A 19,101-nucleotide genomic window follows, 5' to 3' on the forward strand; every position below is an offset into this window, starting at 1 on the left:
TGTGATTTATTGATTTTTCTATCTATCTATCTATCCATCCATCTATTTATACAGCATAGAGTAGGCCCATCCAGCCCTTTCAGCCACACTGCCCAGGAATCTCCCAATTTAATCATGGCCTAATCACTGGACAATTTACCATAACCAACTAACCTACCAACTGGTACACCTTTGGACTGTGGGAGGAAACCAAAGCACTCGGAGGAACCGACACGGTCATGGAAAGAACATGCAAATTCCTTACAGGCATTAGCGGGAATTGAACCCAGGTTGCCTGCATTGTAAAGTATTTTGCTAACTACAGTGAAACCCCGTTATAACGCGATTGTTTGGGTCCATAAAATGTCATCGTGGGAAATCAGGGTTGTTGTTACTGTAGAAATTAAACCAAATTAATTTTTAGTAAAGCTTTTTAATACACAAAACAACAAATAAAAACATTCAAGGTATTAGCAATCATCATTTACAGTTTATTTCTAAAAAAGTGATCAGGTGTTCCTTGCTTGAATGTAGCATGTCGCTGGCTGTGAGCAAAATCTGGAATGCTTCTGAGTTGGAGGTTTTTTATGTGGTCTACCTCCTGGATCTCCAGCCAATGGAGACTAGCCTTGAGGTGTTCAATGGCTTCAGACACTTTTGGGGTTGGGGGAGGAGGCTCTTCATTATCATCTTCTTGTGGCTCAAGAACCGGTACACTTGCCTCCACTGGTGCTATAGTTACGTTACGGATGATCTCGGCGCCCGCCTGGTGCTCATATGTTGGGCATTCGTCATTGGCAGAGTACCACTGGTGTAGCTCTTCTTTGTTCCATTCAGACAGCTTCTCTGCCTCACGCATATCTTCCTCTGTGAAGCCGTACAAATCTGGCTCGTCATCATCATCTTCCGTGGTGGATTGGTGTGATGAAAAGGCTGGCCCCAGACTCTTCTCCCAGCATTTCTCTGCAAATGATGAGCTGACTGCTGCCCAGCCCTTCCCACCTAAGTGGCAAACCTCCTTCACGTTCAGGCTTTCCAGATAGGCTTCAAGCGTTGTTAAGTCGTCTATAATTCTACAAATTAATTCCCACCTGTAATTTTGCTTGAACACGGAGATGATCCCCTGATCTAGGGACTGGATCTTGGATGTAGTGTTCTTGGGGAGGTAAGAAACTCGGGTCTTTCCGTCACAGCTTACTAGGTTGGCAGCTGGCAGATGAGCGGGACAATTGTCAAGCAAAAGAAGAACTTTGGGTTCTAGCTTTTGCTTACACAAACGAGCGCGGACGGCAGGGACAAAGGTTTTGTGAAACCAATCCTCAAAGATGACACTTGTCATCCAAGCATTGCTGCTGTGCGTGTACTCGAACGGTAACAACTTCATGTTGACATGGTGGAAACGGCGGGGCGAGTGAGATTTGCCAACCATGAGTGGTTTTAACTGATGTGTTCCAATCTTGTTTACACAAAACAACAACATCACGCGATCTTTGCGTTGTTTGAACTCACATTGGTGGCGTCATCGTTGCTAGGCAGTGTACGGTCTGGGATCATCTTGTAGCAGAGGCCTGTTTTGTCACAGTTGTACACTTGTTCTTCCACGTAGCCACCTTCTTCTAAGAGAGGTTTTAGTTCAGCTGAGTATTCACTGGTGGAGGCACTTGCAGCTGAGCAAATTTCTCCTGACACTAACACTTGAGAAATCACGTGATGGCATTTAAATCGGTCTAGCCATCCATTGCTAGCTTTGAACTGTGAGGTTTCTCCATTGATCTGCTTGTCAAACTTCTCGGCTTGAGCTTTGAGAATAGGACTGGAAATTGGAAGGCCTTCTGAGCGAGCTTGAATGAACCACTCGTACAGGAAGTCATCAAGGCTGACATCTTTGGCTGTCTTCAGGCGTTTGGCTTTTAGTCCTGCTTCTTCAACTTTGCAAAGCGACGCGCTGAACTTTTCTTCATGAGATTTCCAGCCACAAAGTGTTGATTCCGGTATCCCGAGGTCTCGTGCAACTTGAGTCTGACTTTTAGTCTTGAATGCATCAAGTGCATGAAGCTTATCTTTCACAGAAAAGATTTTCTTTTTCTAGCAGTTTGTTCCATTTTGAGCAAAAAAAGGTCCAATGACTCACACAAAATGCTGGTGGAACGCAGCAGGCCAGGCAGCATCTGGTCGAGACCCTCCGTCAGGACTAACGGAAAAAAGAGATAGAAAGTGGGAGGGGGAGAGAGAGACCCGAAATGATAGGAGAAGACAGGAGGGGGAGGGATGAAGCCAAGAGCTGGGAAGTTGATTGGCAAAAGGGATACAAGGCTGGAGAAGGGGGAGTATGGATTGACATGTACATCATCGCATTACATCCGAATTCGCGTTAAATCGGGGCACGTAAAATCGGGGTTTCACTTACACCACCATGCCACCCTAAGTGACTTTGACCATGGAATAATTGTTGGTGCCAGATGGGGTGGTTTGAGTATCTCAGAAACTGCTGATCTCCTGGAATTTTCACACACGACATTCTTTAGAGTCTATACAGAATGGTGCAAAAAACAAAATAAAATCTAGTGAGCTGCAGTTCTGTGGGAGAAAACGCCTTGTGAATGAGAGAGGTCACAGGAGAATGGTCAGACTGATTCAAGCTGACAGGAAGGCAACAGTAACTCAAATAACCATGCATTACAACAGTGACTTTTTAAAAGATTAATTTTAAGGCATAATTTTTGATTAAGGCACATGGATAACAGAGTGACTATCTACCATCGCCAGATACTGCTACACTACAGAGATCGCCCAAACACAAACCTTCATGAAGATCTGCCGGTTAAATTATGCGACCTTGGCTTGCTAAGGGGATCGGGCCCGCAGTCCTCGGAGTTGCCTGATGCCGGTGGCCAGAGGTGGGGGACGTTGTAAGCGGTGTGCGAGGAAGCGGAAGCGAGGCAAGCGGGCAGGAGTCCATGCCAGGCAAAAATCAAACCCTAGCCGGCCGGCTCTCCCACCCATTCTGCTCTCCAATGTCGGCTCCCTGGACAATAAATTGGACTACATCCAACTCCAACGAAATACTCGGTGGGAGTACAGAGTCTGCTGTGCGTATGTTTTCACGGAAACATGGCTCATCGACGGAATCCCAGACGCCACTATTCAGCTGGACGGGCTCGTCTTGTTTCAAGTAGACAGAGATGCAGCTCTTTCTGGTAAGACTCGCGGTGGTGGCTTGTGTGTTTACATCAATACGGAATGGTGCAAGAACTCTGTGTTGGTTTCCAGATACTGCTCATCGCTAGTGGAGTTTGTGACTGTTAGATGCAGTCCATTTTATTTACCACGGGAATTCACCACTGTCCTTATAGTCAGTGCCTACATTCCCCCCAGTGCTAATGCTAAGGAGGTGCTCTGTGAACTGTATGGGGCTATTAGTGAACTGCAGAACACACACCCTGATGGACTGTTAATTGTCGCCGGAGATTTTAACCACGTGAACCTTAAGTCAGTGCTCCCCAGATTCCATCAGAACGTGGAATTTGCAACGAGAGGGGAGAATGCGTTGGACCTTGTTTACACAAACATTCTTGATGCATACCGGGCGGAGCCCCACCCCTACCTCGGTTACTCAAACCACATCTCTGTTATGCTAATCCCAGCATACCGACCGCTCATCAGGCGCTCTAGACCAGTTCAGAAGCAGGTGAAAATCTGGCTAGCAGGAGTCATCTCTGCACTTCAAGACTGCTTTGGGCACACTGACTGGCACATGTTCAGTGAGGCTGCAACGGATGGTGACTCTACCAACTTAGAGGAGTACATGGCATCAGTGACTAGCTACATCAGCAAGTGCATCGATGACCTCACTGTGGCCAAAACTATCACTACACGTGCTAACCAGAAGCCATGGATGACTGCGGAGGTGCGTGCGCTGCTGAGGGCCCGTGACTCCGCCTTCAGAACAGGCGACAAGGCAGCCCTAACAACAGCGAGGGCCAAACTGTCCCGGGCCATCAGAGAGGCAAAGCGTGCACACGCCCAGCAAATCCACAGCCACTTCCAGGACAGCGGCGACAAGCGGTGCATGTGGAAGGGCATTCAGGACATCACCAACGACAGGACAACACTACCTGCCTGTGCTGGTGATGCCTCCCTCCCAGATACATTGAACAACTTCTACACTCGTTTTGAGGTGGAAAATGACGTGGCAGCAAGGAAGACCACCCCTCCTCCAAATGACCAGGTGCTGTGTCTTACTGTGGCCAATGTGAGGAGAACCCTGTGCAGGGTCAACCCACAGAAGGCTGCTGGACCAGACAATATTCAAGGCAGAGTGCTTAGAAGATGTGCAGACCAGCTAGCTGAGATTCTCACTGACATTGTCAACATCTCCCTGAGCAGTGCCGTCGTTCCTATGTGCTTCAAGGTCGCCACCATCGTCCCCATGCCAAAGAAGTCTTCAGTGTCCTGCCTCAATGACTACCATTTTGTTTGCTCTCACATCCATCATCATGAAGTGTTTCGAGAGGCTCGTCATGAGGCACATCAAGACCCTGCTGCCCCCCTCACTGGACCCACTGCAGTTCGAGTACCGTCCCAACCGTTCAACAGACGACACCATTGCCATCACCCTCCACCTGGCCCTAACCCACCTGGACAAAAAAGACACATACAATCGAATGCTGTTCATAGACTTCAGTTCAGCATTCAACACAATTATTCCTTAGAAACTAATTGGAAAGCTGGGCCTGAACACCTCCCTCTGCAATTGGATCCTAGACTTCCTGACTGGGAGACCTCAGTCAGTCCGGATTGGAAGCAGCATCTCTAACACCATCACACTGAGCACAGGTGCCCCCCAGGGCTGTGTGCTCAGTCCACTGCTGTTCACTCTGCTGACCCACGACTGTGCTGCAACACACAGCTCGAACCACATCATCAAGTTCGCCAATGACACAACCGTGGTGGGTCTCATCAGCAAGAACAATAAGTCAGCATACAGAGAGGAGGTGCAGCAGCTAACGGACTGGTGCAGAGCCAATATCCTGTCTCTGAATGTGAACAAAACAAAAGAGATGGTTGTTGACTTCAGGAGGACACAGAGCGACCACTCTCCGCTGTACATCAATAACTCCTCCGTAGTGATCGTTAACAGCACCCAATTTCTTGGTGTTCACCTGGCGGAGAATCTCACCTGGTCCCTCAACACCAGCTCCATAGCAAAGAAAGCCCAGCAGCGTCTCTACTTTCTGCGAAGGCTAAGAGAAGTCCATTTCCACACCCCATTCCTCACCACATTCTACAGAGGTTGTATTGAGAGCATCCTGAGCAGCTGCATCACTGCCTGGTTCAAAAATTGTACCATCTTGGATCGCAAGACCCTGCAGCGGATAGTGAGGTCAGCTGAGAAGATCATTGGGGGTCTCTCTTCCCGCCATTACAGACATTTACACCACATGCTGTATCCGTAAAGCAAACAGCATTATGAAGGACCCCATACACCCCTCATACAACCTCTTCTCCCTCCTGCCATCTGGCAAAAGGCACCAAAGTATTCGGGCTCTCACAACCAGACTATGTAACAGTTTCTTCCCCCAAGTCATCAGACTCCTCAATACCCAGAGCCTGGACTGACACCAACCTACTGCCCTCTACTGTGCCTCAGGGTCTCGGCCCGAAACATCGACCGTACCTCTTCCTATAGATGCTGCCTGGCCTGCTGTGTTCACCAGCATTTTTTGTGTGTGTTGCTCTACTGTGCCTATTGTCCTGTTTATTATTTATTGTAAGGCCTGCACTGTTTTGTGCACTTTATGCAGTCCTGGGTAGGTCTGTAGTCTAGTGTAGTGTTTGTGCTGTTTTACATATTTCAGTGTAGTTTTTGTATTGTTTCATGTAGCACCATGGTACTGAAAAACGTTTTCTCATTTTTACTGTGTACTGTACCAGCAGTTATGGTCGAAATGACAATAAAAAGTGACTTGACTTGACTTGAGATACGCATCTCCGAATGCACAACACGTTGAACCTTGAAATGGATGGACTACAGAAGGCCATGAATGTATACTCAGTGGCTAATTTATTAGGTGACACCTAATAAAGTGGCCACTGAGTGTATCGTTCTTACAGTAGCATTTCTATTTCAGCTTTCATTAGCAGATAAAGCTTTTGGAACTTTTTAAACTCACTTTTTGACCATCCTGCAAGCATTATTTTTATGGTGTCTTAAGATTTGTATTTTATTTTACGTGATTCAAAATGTTCCCATACATTTTTATTTTAGCATGTAACATCACATAAAGACATCTGTCTGATGAGATCCTTTTCAGCAGTTTCATTACTATATTCAATCGACAAAATTCCCACTCAGGTCGATGTATAGTTTATGGAAACTTTGGAAATTCACTGTATCATTCACACTGCACGGCAGGTGTAAATATGGGAAAACATGGTCCTCCTTATAATGCATGTTAAACTAAATTAAAAATCTTTAAAATACCAGAACACCAATGTAGAGAAAAATGAATAAGATAACAATCCTTTTAACAGTTGTAGGGTGGAAAGGTATACTTACAGGCTTGAGGGCAACAACAGGATTCTGGACAGCAAGGGCAGCGAACATAACAGCAGCACGTGTGAGGGCAGCACTGACACCAACATACACCAAGAAGAATAAGGAGCAGAAAGGACCCGGAGAGCACTAAACCAACAAACGCCCATTCTGTAATACAAAATATTTCACAATGCATTATACATCATGAATGGCTAAATAAAAACCACACTATTATGGCATGCTTTAAATAACTTCCTATCTGATTAATACACTATAAAACCTAATGATTATTCACTAACATTTTTAAAAATTGTGTTGCTCAGTATAGATTTTACTTCCTTTTTCTAAATTCCTATGTGTTTCCTAAAGTAATTAAATGAAAAACATTTCTAACATTTTGTATACCTGCAAGGTTGATTGTTCTTAAAATAAATTATGATCCATAATTCTGTAATCTGTTACTCTTACTAGAATATGGTTGGGAAATGATTCTACAAGGAACATTATTCAAAGTATTTTTTGTTTAGATTTTAGGGAAAAGGGTGACGCCACCCCAGATGTTTATTCAAAAGTAAATCCCAGAATCAATATGCTAGAGCTACATAGAAACAACGTTTGAATGATTTTCGTCCTACAGTTTTAATTAAGCTTATCTTTGCCCTTCCCCAGCATCTAGCTGATTTCCTTCTCTTTAAGCATTTGTCATGAGACCAATCACAGTAACCTATTGTATTGCTGGACAGCTACTTTGCGAGAACTCTGCAGACAATACTCACACAGGGAACGCAAGTCTGAATCTGTTCAGCTCAACATCACAAGCTAAAATGCACGTATCTGCAAAGGCCTGGAAGAAAGCCTCCAATATGATTTTTATCACTTCTGTACCACACTGGCCTCTAATAATAAAAGATCACAGCAAAACTCTGAAAAATGTGGACACTTCCTATCTCTCATGAGTATCCTCTTGGGGAAAGCAAACATTGATAATAAAGTACAACATCACCTTCAATGATCTCATTGCCTTCATACTACCTCCTTGGTTTTATACTGTAGTCCTCTCAAAATGAATGCTAACACTGGATCTGCCTTGCTTACGACTGATTCAACCTGTAACTTAACCTTTAGTGAATCCTGCACAAGGGTTCCTGAGTCCTTTTGCATCTTGGATTTCTGAATTCACTCCCTGTTTAAAAAATAGTCCACACTTTTATTTTTTGTATCAAAGTGCATAACCACACACTTCCTTACATTGTGTTCTACACTGCCACTTCATTTGTCCAGTGTCCTAATCTGTCCAAACCCTTCTGTAGATTATCTCATTCCTCAAGTCTACCTACTCCTTCACCTATCCTTGTATCATCTGCAAACTTGGCCACAGGCCCTTCAATTAATCATCTAGATCATTAACATATAATGTGTAAAGTAGTGGACCCAACACCACCCCTGTGGAATATCACTCGTCACTGGCAGCCAACCACAAAAGGCCCCCTTTATTCCCACTCTTTGCTTCCTGCCAGTCAGCTAATCTTATGTCCATGCTAATATCTTCTCTCTAATAATATCACGGACTCTTACCTTGTTTAGCAGCCTCTTGTGTGACATCTTGTCAAAGGTCTTCTGAAAATCCAAGTGAACAACTGACTCTCTTTTGTGTATCCTGCCTGTTATTTTCTCAAAATATTCCAACAGCTCTGTCAGGCAAGATTTCCCCCATAAGAAACATTCAACCTTTTTTATTGTGCGTCCAAATATCCAAAAACCTCATCCTTAATAATGGACTCTAACATCTTGCCAACCACTGAAGTTAGGTTAACAGCCTTATAATTTTGTGTCTTTTGCCTCCCTCCCTTCTTAAAGACCGGAGAGATATTTGCAATTTTCCAGTCCTTTGGAAAATTCCAGAATCTAGTGATCACTACTAAAGCTGTGATTTTTCAGGAGGCAGTCACACCTAATACATTAACTGTTTCTAATTTGTTCCATGATCAGGGACAAGAGGGTATGACTGTGAATGAGGCAGGTATGAGGATCAAAGAGATAGTGCTGCGGGAGCCTCAGCCCTTGAACTTGTCCAAAATGTCTGAGATCCTTGCTCACTGTATGCACAACAGTAGGGACTGATGGGACAAGCTCCACTGAACCATGCTGGGACCAGATTCTTAGTGAATCACATAATTAGGGCTGTGTTCAGGTCTTTCAACTAATGAGTGGGGGGGGGCTGGGGGGAATTCAGCAAATTGAAAAAGTAGTGATAAAGTAAAAGGGAAATTAAAGCACAGGAGAAACTACTGAAGGCTCCAGAATGAAGCTCAAAATAAAATTCAGAAGGTGGTTAGAATCTAACTTCAAGTAATATGGAAAGAAGTTTGAGAAGAGGGGTGGCGGATACAGGAAGACAGGTGTCACATTTGAATATACACAGTATATAAAATAAAGTGGATGAGCTTTAAGCAGTTGGAAATTGACAGGTGCAACATTGAAGGTATCACAGAATTATGGCTGAAAGAAGATCACAGCTGGGAACTAAACATCCAAGGACACACATCCCATCAAAAAGACAGACAGGTAGGCAGAGAGGATGTGGTAGCTCTGTTGGTAAAAATGAAATCAAATCTTTAGCAAAAAGTGACGTAATCTCAGAAGGTGTAGAATCCTTGTTGTTAGAATTAAGAAACTATAAGAGTAAAAAGATCCTGATGGGAGTTATACAGGGGCCTTCAAATAGCCAGGATATAGTGTACAAATTACAACAGGAGATAGAAAAGACATGTAAGAAAGGCAATATTAAGGAAGTCATGAGGACTTCGATATGCAGGTAAACTGGGCAAATCAAATTGGTGTTGGATCCCAGGAGAAAGAAGTGTGTAGAATGCCTATGAAATGTCTTTTTAGAGCAGCTAGGGAAAAGGCAATTCTGAATTGAGTGAGGTGTGGTGAACCAGATTTAATTAAGGGGAAGGAACCCTCAGGAGGCAGTGATCATAATATGATAGCATTCACCCTGCATTTGGAGAGGGAGAAGCTAAAATCAGATGTATTGATATTACAGTTGAGTAAAGATGAAAGAGGAGCTGGTCAAAGTTGATTATAAGGGGACTGTTAGTAGGGATGACAATAGATCAGCAGTGTCAGGAATTTCTGGGAGAATTCAGAAGATGTAGGATCATTTCATCCCAAAGAGATAACAGCAAAAGAGAAGGCATAAATTGCTGCAACTACCAGCATGAAATTAGAAGATTGGGAAATTTCAAAAAACCAATAAAAGGCAATTAAAAATAGCAATAAAGAGAGAAAAGATTAAAAGATTAGCGAAGTAAGCTAAGCAATAATATAAAAGAAGATACTAAAAGGTTTTTCAGATATATAAAAAGAGTGGCAGGAATGAAATTGGACGATTTGATTTTGAAATTGAAATCTGAAATTGGACGATTGGACAATTTGGCAAATGATGTGGAGAAGTAACAGGGAACAAAAGAAATGAGCAAATTGAATAAACAACATACATCAAAGTTGCTGGTGAACGCAGCAGGCCAAGCAGCATCTATAGGAAGAGGCGCAGTCGACGTTTCAGGCCGAGACCCTTCGTCAGGACTAACTGAAGGAAGAGTGAGTAAGGGATTTGAAAGCTGGAGGGGGAGGGAGAGATGCAAAATGATAGGAGAAGACAGGAGGGGGAGGGATAGAGCCGAGAGCTGGACAGGTGATAGGCAAAAGGGGATACGAGAGGATCATGGGACAGGAGGCCTAGGGAGAAAGACGGGGGGGGGGTGACCCAGAGGATGGACAAGAGGTATATTCAGAGGGACAGAGGGAGAAAAAGGAGAGTGAGAGAAAGAATGTGTGCATAAAAATGAGTAACAGCTGGGGTATGAGGGGGAGGTGGGGCCTAGCGGAAGTTAGAGAAGTCAATGTTCATGCCATCAGGTTGGAGGCTACCCAGACGGAATATAAGGTGTTGTTCCTCCAACCTGAGTGTGGCTTCATCTTTACAGTAGAGGAGGCCGTGGATAGACATGTCAGAATGGGAATGGGATGTGGAATTAAAATGTGTGGCCACTGGGAGATCCTGCTCTTGTCGACGTTTCAGGCCGAGACCCTTCGTCAGGACTAACTGAAGGAAGAGTGAGTAAGGGATTTGAAAGCTGGAGGGGGAGGGGGAGATGCAAAATGATAGGAGAAGACAGGAGGGGGAGGGATAGAGCCGAGAGCTGGACAGGTGATAGGCAAAAGGGGATACGACTGCGCCTCTTCCTATAGATGCTGCTTGGCCTGCTGCGTTCACCAGCAACTTTGATGTATGTTGCTTGAATTTCCAGCATCTGCAGAATTCCTGTTGTTTGCGAGCAAATTGAATAAGTATTTTGCAAGAATCTTCACTGTGGAAGACATCAGCAATGTGCTAAAAATACAAGAGTGTCAGGGGCAGAAGTCAGTGCATTCACTATTACTATGGAGAAGGTGTTTGGGAAGCTAAAAAGTCTTAAGGTGGACAAGGCACCTGGACCAGATGAACTAGACACCAAGGTTCTGAAAGAGTTGGCTAAGGAGACTGCGGAGTGATCTTTCAAGAATCACTAGATTCTAGAATGGTTCTGGAGGATTGAAAAATTGTAAATGTCACAACACTATTTAAGAAATGAGGGAGATAAAGTACAGGGAATTATAAGTCGGGTTATTCTTTGGATTATTAACAAGCAGGATAGACAAGCAGTCAAAGTGTTTCAATTGATTGTAGTAAAAACAGACCTGTATCTGGAAGGTCCAACTGTTGGTGAGTCTACGCCATGAAGACAAAAGAACACTTCAAGCAACTCCATGAAAAGGTTATTGAAAAACACAAGTCAGGAGATGATAGAAGAAAATTTCTAAATTACTGAATATCTCTTGGAGTATTGTTAAGTCAATCATCAAGAAATGGGAAGAATATGGCACAGCTGCAAATATGCCTAGAGCAAGCCATCCTCAAAAACTGAGTGACCATGCAAGAAGTGGACTAGTGGGGGAGGCCACCAAGAGACCTATGATAATTCTGGAGGGGTTACAAGCTTCAGTGGCTGAGATGTGAGAGACTGCGCATACAGCTGATGCCTGGGTGCTTCACCAGTTGCAGCTTTCTGGGAGAGTGGCAAAGAGAAAGCCATCATTGAAAAAAACTCACATGAAGTCCAGGCTAGACTTTGCCAGAAGGTATGTGGGAGACTCTGAAGTCTGCTGGAAGAAGGTTCTATGGTCTGATGAAGCCAAAATTGAGCTTTTTGGCCATCAAACTGAACACTATGTTTGGTATAAGCCAAACACCGTACATAATCAAAAACACACCATCCCTACTGTGAAGCATGGTGGTGGCTGCATCACTGCAGCAAGCCCTGGAGGACTTGTGAAGGTAGAGGGTAAAATGAAAGCAGCAAAATACAGGGAAATCCTGGAGGAAAACCTGATGCAGTCAGCAAAAGAACTGACTTGGAGAAGATTTGGGAGATCTGTTTTCCAACAAGAGAATGAGCCAAAAGCTACAAAGGAATGGCTTAAAAACAAAAAAGTTAATGTCCTGGAGTGGCCAAGTCAGAGTTCAGTCCTCAATCCAATTGAGAATTTGTGGCTAGACTTGAAAAGGGCTGTTCACTCATGATCCCTATGCATTCTGACAGAGTTTTGTAAAGAAGAATGGGAGGAAATTGCGGTGTCCAGATGTGCAAAGCTGATAGAGACCTAGCCACACAGACTCAAGGCTGTAATTACTGCCAAAGGTGCATCTGCTAAATACTGACGTGAAGGGGGTGAATACTTCTGCAAAAAAATTATTTTGTGTTTTATATTTGTAATTAATTTAGATCACTTTGTAGGAATCTGTTTTCATTTTGACACGAAAGAGTCTTTTTCTGTTGATCAGTTTCAAAAAAAACCCAAATTAAATCCAAACAACAGGAATTCTGCAGATGCTGGAAATTCAAGCAACATACATCAAAGTTGCTGGTGAATGCAGCAGGCCAAGCAGCATCTGTAGGAAGAGGTGCAGTCGACGTTTCAGGCCGAGACCCTTCGTCAGGACTAACGTTAGTCTCGGCCTGAAACGTCGACTGCACCTCTTCCTACAGATGCTGCTTGGCCTGCTGCGTTCACCAGCAACTTTGATGTATGTTGCCCAAATTAAATCCATTGTGATTCAATGTTGCAAAACAATAAAACATGAAAACTTCCAAGAAGGTTGAATAATTTTTATAGGCACTGTATATGTTGATGCTCTGGATGATAGAATTGTTGGCTTTGTGGTCAAGTGTGCAGATGATACAAAGATAAGTGGAAGGACAGGGTGTGCTGAGGAAGCAGAGAGTCAACAGAAGGATGAAGACAGATTGGCGGAATGGGCAGTAAAATGGTAGATGGCATACAACACAGGGAAGTGGATGGCCAACCACTTTAGCAGAAGGAATAAAGGTATAGACTATTTTCCATATATGGACAGAACTGAGAAATTGGAGGTGCAAAGGTAATTATGCAGGGTTCTCTAAAGGATAACCTGTAGGTTGGTAGTTAGGAAGACAAATGCAATGTTAGTATTTGTTTATAGAAGACTAAAACAGAAAAACAAACTTGTAACGCTGAAGCAATGGTCAGACCACATTTGGAACATTGTGAGCAGTTTTGGGCCCCATATCTAAGGAAGGATGTGCTAGAGTTGGAGAGGTCCAGAGGATTATGAGAATGACCCTGGGAATGAAAGGCTTAATGTACGAATGAAGAGTGTTTGATGGCTCTGTGCTCATACTTGCTGGAGTTTAGAAGGATGAGTGGGCATCTCTTTGAAACCTATTGAATATTGGCACGTCTGAATAGGGTGGACATGGAGAGGATGTTTCCAACAGTGGGAGAGTCTAGGATCAGAGGGCACACCTCTGAATAAAAGGATGTTCCTTTAAAAGCAGAGATAAGGAGGAACTTTTTACCCAGAGAGTGGTGAGTCTGTGGAATTCATTGCCACAGATGACTGAGAAGGCCATGTCATTGAGTATATTTAAAGTGGTGGTTGATAGTTCCTTGATTAGTAAAAGTATCAAAGGTTATGGATAGAAAGCAGGAGTTTGGGATTGAGAGAGAAATATATATCAGCCATGATCAAAGGTAGAAAACACTCCATGGGCTGAATAGCTTAATTCTGCTCCTATGCCTTATGGTCTTCCTATAGCAAAATGGTAATCCATCCACAAATAAGGGGAAAACAAACTCTATGGCCTCTTTTCCATCATCAATAGAGAGAATGAGGAAAAAGTAAATGCCTTCAATAGAGAAATTAAATTTGCACCTCTTACAATAGAGAGTATTGCAGTGGTATATTTGGATACTCTCCATATTCACCATGTCCATAGGTATTATAAGTCACACTGCACAGGAGTACAACATAGAAATAGTAGTCAGCCATAGTGAGGTTATTTTACTAATGACCTTTAGAAACAGAAATTCCTAAATAAGATACTTTGTTGATGCCAAATTTAGTATTTCTTTCTGAACCAAGATCAGTAAAAACATTGTTCATTACTTTTTGTCCTTTGTAAAATTCAAACTGTCAGTCAGTCACCTTTCCTGTATTACAGAAGTGACCATGTCAAAAGTGCTCAATTGGCTACAGGACATTTGGGGAGGTTTAGATGTTAGAATAGGCATATTCTTTCATATTATGTGTACGAAAAGCTCAAAAAATCCAGTCACATTTCAGCCAGCATAATGTTTATCAATCACACATTTTAAATTCTACAGATTTTGGATCAGAAAAATATTGTGAATGCTCAGAGATTAGAAAGAATAAGGAGACAGTTAAAATGAACTCACCAAAAATTCATATCCTAGAATGCTAACAACACTGCTGCTCTGTCCACATTTGAGCTGCTGTGTATTTCCAGCATTAAAATGTGAAAAAGTGTCAATCATTCCATTCTGTTTTCTTGTTCCCCAAAATTCAGAAATTTTTACCTTTTCAGAGAAAAATAACACCTTTTCCAAAGTAGATAACTGTAACATATCAAACAGTGCCCAGTGATAAAAACCCTCTGGTATAAAATTGTATTCCTAACATTCATGGGAATCTTGATCAGCATGGATCATTGGGCTGAATGGCCTATTTCTATGCTGTAGACTCTATTTTTCACAGAGGGTATCTGAAGAGACTTTGAAAAGAGACTGACCAGATTAGCAGTGGGGGAAAAAATGCTTGTGATTCATAATTTAAAATTAATATGTATACATAACGGAGTAGATTATTATTTATAAACTGAACACTATCATGTCAACTGACAACATTAATGGGAAGTTCAACTGAATTATCTCATCCAATTCCACTTGTTAATCATTGCATCATGTAATTGCTCATTTTCCATTATTGACATTGTAGCATGCTGTGAAAAAAATACATGCAGAAAATAGCTGGTATTTTTGTACTCTTTTTGTAACTATTTGTTTTGATCAGATCATTCTGATATAAATTACCACAATCTAGATGAGCAACATTAAAATAAAAACTGAAAATGCTAAATTACTCAACTGATCAGTCCACATCCATATGAGGAGAAACAGTTATTGTTTCGAGTCAAAGATTCTTTCTCAGAACTAGAAAAGAAATAAAGGAAGCTTTATTTCAGCTTCTTTAGTCTTCCTCCCACTTCTGACAATGGGTCTTTAACCAGAAACATAAAACCTTGTTTTCTTCCCATAGATGTACTTATAAGTACTTCAAGGACTTTTATGTTTTTATTGTACATTTCCAGAATGTGCAGTTTTTGTTCTAGTATTTTCATGAGTCACATTAAGAGAGATTTCTAGCTGGGAATATCAGGTATTGTACCACAAAATACACTTTCACCACTATCAATATAAAGCAGATCAAGAGGCCTGCATTCTTCTTTTCCCAGCTATCACTGGTTAGGATTTTTTTTTTGCTGCTTTCTGAGTATTCTTCAATGCACTGGTTTTTATTATCTCTAAAATAATCTTTACTTTCTCTATAGTGTAATCTTAGATTGTTGATGCTGCTTTCACCTCAGGATTCAAAAATTTATTTGAGGATTCTGGTCCATTATCTGAAATTTTAGCAAGTACTGAAGCAGTGTTCCTTATTGTAATTGTCATCATCAGATAAGATTCTATTAAATTGTAGCTCAGTCTCTCTGTTGCCACAATGTTGAGGATTGCATGTTAAGATTGGACCAACAGCTTTACCTCCAAACAACAGCTACAAAACCAGATTATGCTGTCAATCATTTCATTGTTGTCAGGGGCTAAATGCACAAGATAGATTTCCATGTTTACCCGCAGAACAACAGTTCCTACACTTCCAACAGCTATTTTAATGAGAAGTGTTTTGGGATATTTCAGAAGGATGTAAATAAGAATACTATATAAATGCACATTTTCAATCAACTTTGATTGTCTGCTGCTATAATTTATGTTATCCAGAAGTAATTATCTTTAGCAAAAGGTATTTCATAATAAGATCTTTTAAAGTAGCAATTCTGCATCCATGGTTGGCAAGTGTGTTTAGGGAAAGCAAAATTTTTTTTCCCTTGGAACACATTAAATTATAAATCCATTTGCATTATCTTCCAGCATTCTAAGTAATAATTGTAGCTTTGCTCCAATAATTATTCATTCAAGATTGCCTCATGGTGCTTTTAACACCAAATTGTTCTTACAGTACCGTGAACCTATTTAAAGTTTTGCTATTCAAACACACAGTCCTTGATCCTATGAAGTAAACAGCTAGACAAGACAATAACATTAAGTAGAATTGAAAGTATATAAACGTGACTAGTATTCCACTTTGTCAACAGTTGTGATCAATAGGAAATGCTCTGGCAGAGAATTAGCATTACTGCAGAAATCTGACTGCAGTAATTCTCAAGCTATGTGAACTAGAAGCAGGTGTAAGAGAAATGAAAGCATCCAGAATTATAGTCACAGAACACCATAGCACAGAAATAGGCCCTCTGACCATCCAGCCCGTGCCGAATCATTTAAACTGCCTAGTTCCCTCGAACTGCACCTGGCATAGCTCTTAATACCTCTTCCATTCATGTACCGATCCAACTTTCTCTTAAATGTTGAAATCGAATCATTAACTACCACTTTTACTCGCAGCACATTCCACACTCTCACCCCTGAAATAAAAACATTCTCCCTCATGTTCCCCTTAAGATCACTTTTCACCCATAACCTATGACCTCTGTTGTGTTCTTTATATGTACCGTGTGTTACTAAGAACAAACCATATTCTGGAAGAATTAAAACTAGAACTTTTATTTACAACAGCAAACAGCAACCACGTTTTTAACATGCGGTTTCTCGATCATTCTGTCAGTTCTGCGCATGCTCTGAACTCTGTCCAATCACGTTCTTACACGTGACACGTGATATCACATCTTCCTTTCCTTAAAAAGAAAAACAATTAGCAACATTAATCAGAACAAATGCCTAATTTAACATGTCTCTATCAGTCTCTCTGAGGGTTTACGAACACGAGTAGACCTTCTAAGTGATTCACACAGTTCTTGTGTTTCGTTGTCATTTTCATGTGTTGTCTGGTCTGCATCAGTTAACTGAAACTCTGAAGTTGACTCTTTCTTGAGGTCTTTGAGAAGAAATCGCAATTCATTCATTAACTGTGTAATCTCTTTTTTATGCTGAGACTTCATCATTTCAATAAAACTTCTCAATTCCTTCACTTGTGCGTTCACTTCTTCAATTGGATCCTGATTCTTGTCACTCTTTGGCTTCAGATCAGTATTGTACTGTACCGGCAAGTTTGGTCTCTGTATGACTTCATACTCTTCCGTCAATTCACTGTAATCTGACTCTGTGTCACTGTCCAGAACTAACTCTTTTCACCAAATTCAGTCTCTCACAGGCAGATAAACCCAGTATTTACTGCACATTCTTTGGCATCACCACAAATGAAAGCGTGTGCACCATATTTTTGTGTGATACTTTTGCCACACATGTTCCTTTAACTGGAATGTCTGCACCTGAATACCCAGTCACTTTTATATTTGTCTGATGTAACTTTCATCTAGGCTTTAATGCATTAAACTCAGATTCTGCAGGAACATTTACTTGTGCTCCAGTATCCAATTTAAACAGAATATTCTTTTGGTTCACTTGCAATGGAATAGTCCAGTCATTCTTACTTTGTTTGTTTTCACACAGCACATCTATATAAAACTCCTCACGTTCATTTTCAAGCACTGCATTTACGTGTTTTATTTCCTTTCTACTTCTGCAACAGCGTGAAAAATGATTACTCTTATCGCAGGTGTTGCACATTCTCTGATATGCTGGACACTTCTTTAGATGATGTTGCCGCCCACAGCGATCACAAAATTTTTTTCTTTCAGATGATGTCTTGCTCTGCTGTCACTGCATTAATTTTTCTAATATGTTCGCGCTTTACAGCATCTACGCAGCCGTTCTTGATAAAAAGCTCTTTAGCCTGTGACATCACCATCTCCGAAGCTTTGCAGAGTGCCACAGCTTTTGCCAAATTCAAATCTTGTTCTAACAGTCTTTCTCTCAGACCATTATCAAGAATGCTGCAAACAATTCTGTCTTTAATGAGAGAGCCTTTAAGTTCTGCAAACTTGCATCTTTTCCTGTGATTTCTCAACTCCGTAACAAATTGATCAATCGTTTGACCAGATCTCTGCTGACATTTGAAAAATCTATAGTGCTCATACGTCACATTATGCTTCGGTATACAAAATGCGTCAAATTTGTCGATTATCGCTTTTAGATTCAAATTATCTCCATTTTCAAAAGTAAAATGGTTATATACCTCAATTGCATCATCACCTATAACGTGGAGTAGAATTGCAGCTTTAGTTTTTTCAGATTTTTTATCTGCTCCGATCGCCGATAAATAAATTTCAAAATGCTGTTTAAATCTTTTCCAGTTTTCAGCTACGTTTCCAGTCAGCTGAAGTGTCGATGGGAGTTGCAAAACTTTCATTTTTAAAGCTGTTAGCAAACAATAAAAAAGTTTGTGCTCTTTTTTTTCCGATTATCTTTGCTTCTCCTGTGTTAGTGAAACATATTATTCTTCCAGACCAACTTCTGACACCATGTTGTGTTCTTTATATGTACCGTGGGTTACTAAGAACAAACCATATTCTGGAAAAATTAAAACTAGAATTTTTATTTACAACAGTGAACAGCAACCATGTTTTTATCATACATTTTCTAGATCATTCTGTCATTTCTGCACATGCTCCAAACTCTGTCCAATCACGTTCCTGCAAGTGACAAGTGATATCACCACAACCTCTAATTCTAGTCTCACCCAACTTCAGTGGAAAAAGCCTACTAGCATTTACCTTATGTATGCCCTTCATGATTTTGTATACCTCTATCAAATCTTCCCTCATTCTCCTACGCTGTAGGAATAAAGTCCTAATCTATTCAACCTCTCCCAATAACTCAAATCCCCAAGTCCTGGCAACATCCTTGTAAATTTTCTCTGAACTCTTTCAATCTTATTGATATCTTTCCTGTAGGTGGGTGACCAGAACTACATTCAATACTCCAAATTAGGCCTCACCACCATC

The 19,101-nt window shown here is 41.5% G+C and overlaps 1 protein-coding gene and 1 long non-coding RNA gene across 5 annotated transcripts in view; one reads left to right on the forward strand and one right to left on the reverse strand.

Annotated features, from left to right (window-relative positions):
• The window catches only part of LOC134347948 (uncharacterized), a 102,427-nt gene that overhangs the window by 45,944 nt on the left and 37,382 nt on the right, over window positions 1–19,101 (forward strand). The gene's annotated exons all lie outside the window — the stretch shown is intronic.
• LOC134347945 (immunoglobulin-like domain-containing receptor 2) overlaps window positions 1–19,101 on the reverse strand; it is a 125,131-nt gene that overhangs the window by 21,732 nt on the left and 84,298 nt on the right. For all 3 annotated transcript variants that reach the window (XM_063050614.1, XM_063050613.1, XM_063050612.1), the window contains one exon: window positions 6,539–6,685. In XM_063050614.1, the coding sequence (XP_062906684.1) occupies window positions 6,539–6,685 (147 nt within the window). The remainder of the gene's footprint in view (window positions 1–6,538; window positions 6,686–19,101) is intronic.

The sequence above is a fragment of the Mobula hypostoma genome, chromosome 6, assembly GCF_963921235.1.
Source record: "Mobula hypostoma chromosome 6, sMobHyp1.1, whole genome shotgun sequence".
Classification (NCBI taxonomy): Eukaryota; Metazoa; Chordata; class Chondrichthyes; order Myliobatiformes; family Myliobatidae; genus Mobula; species Mobula hypostoma.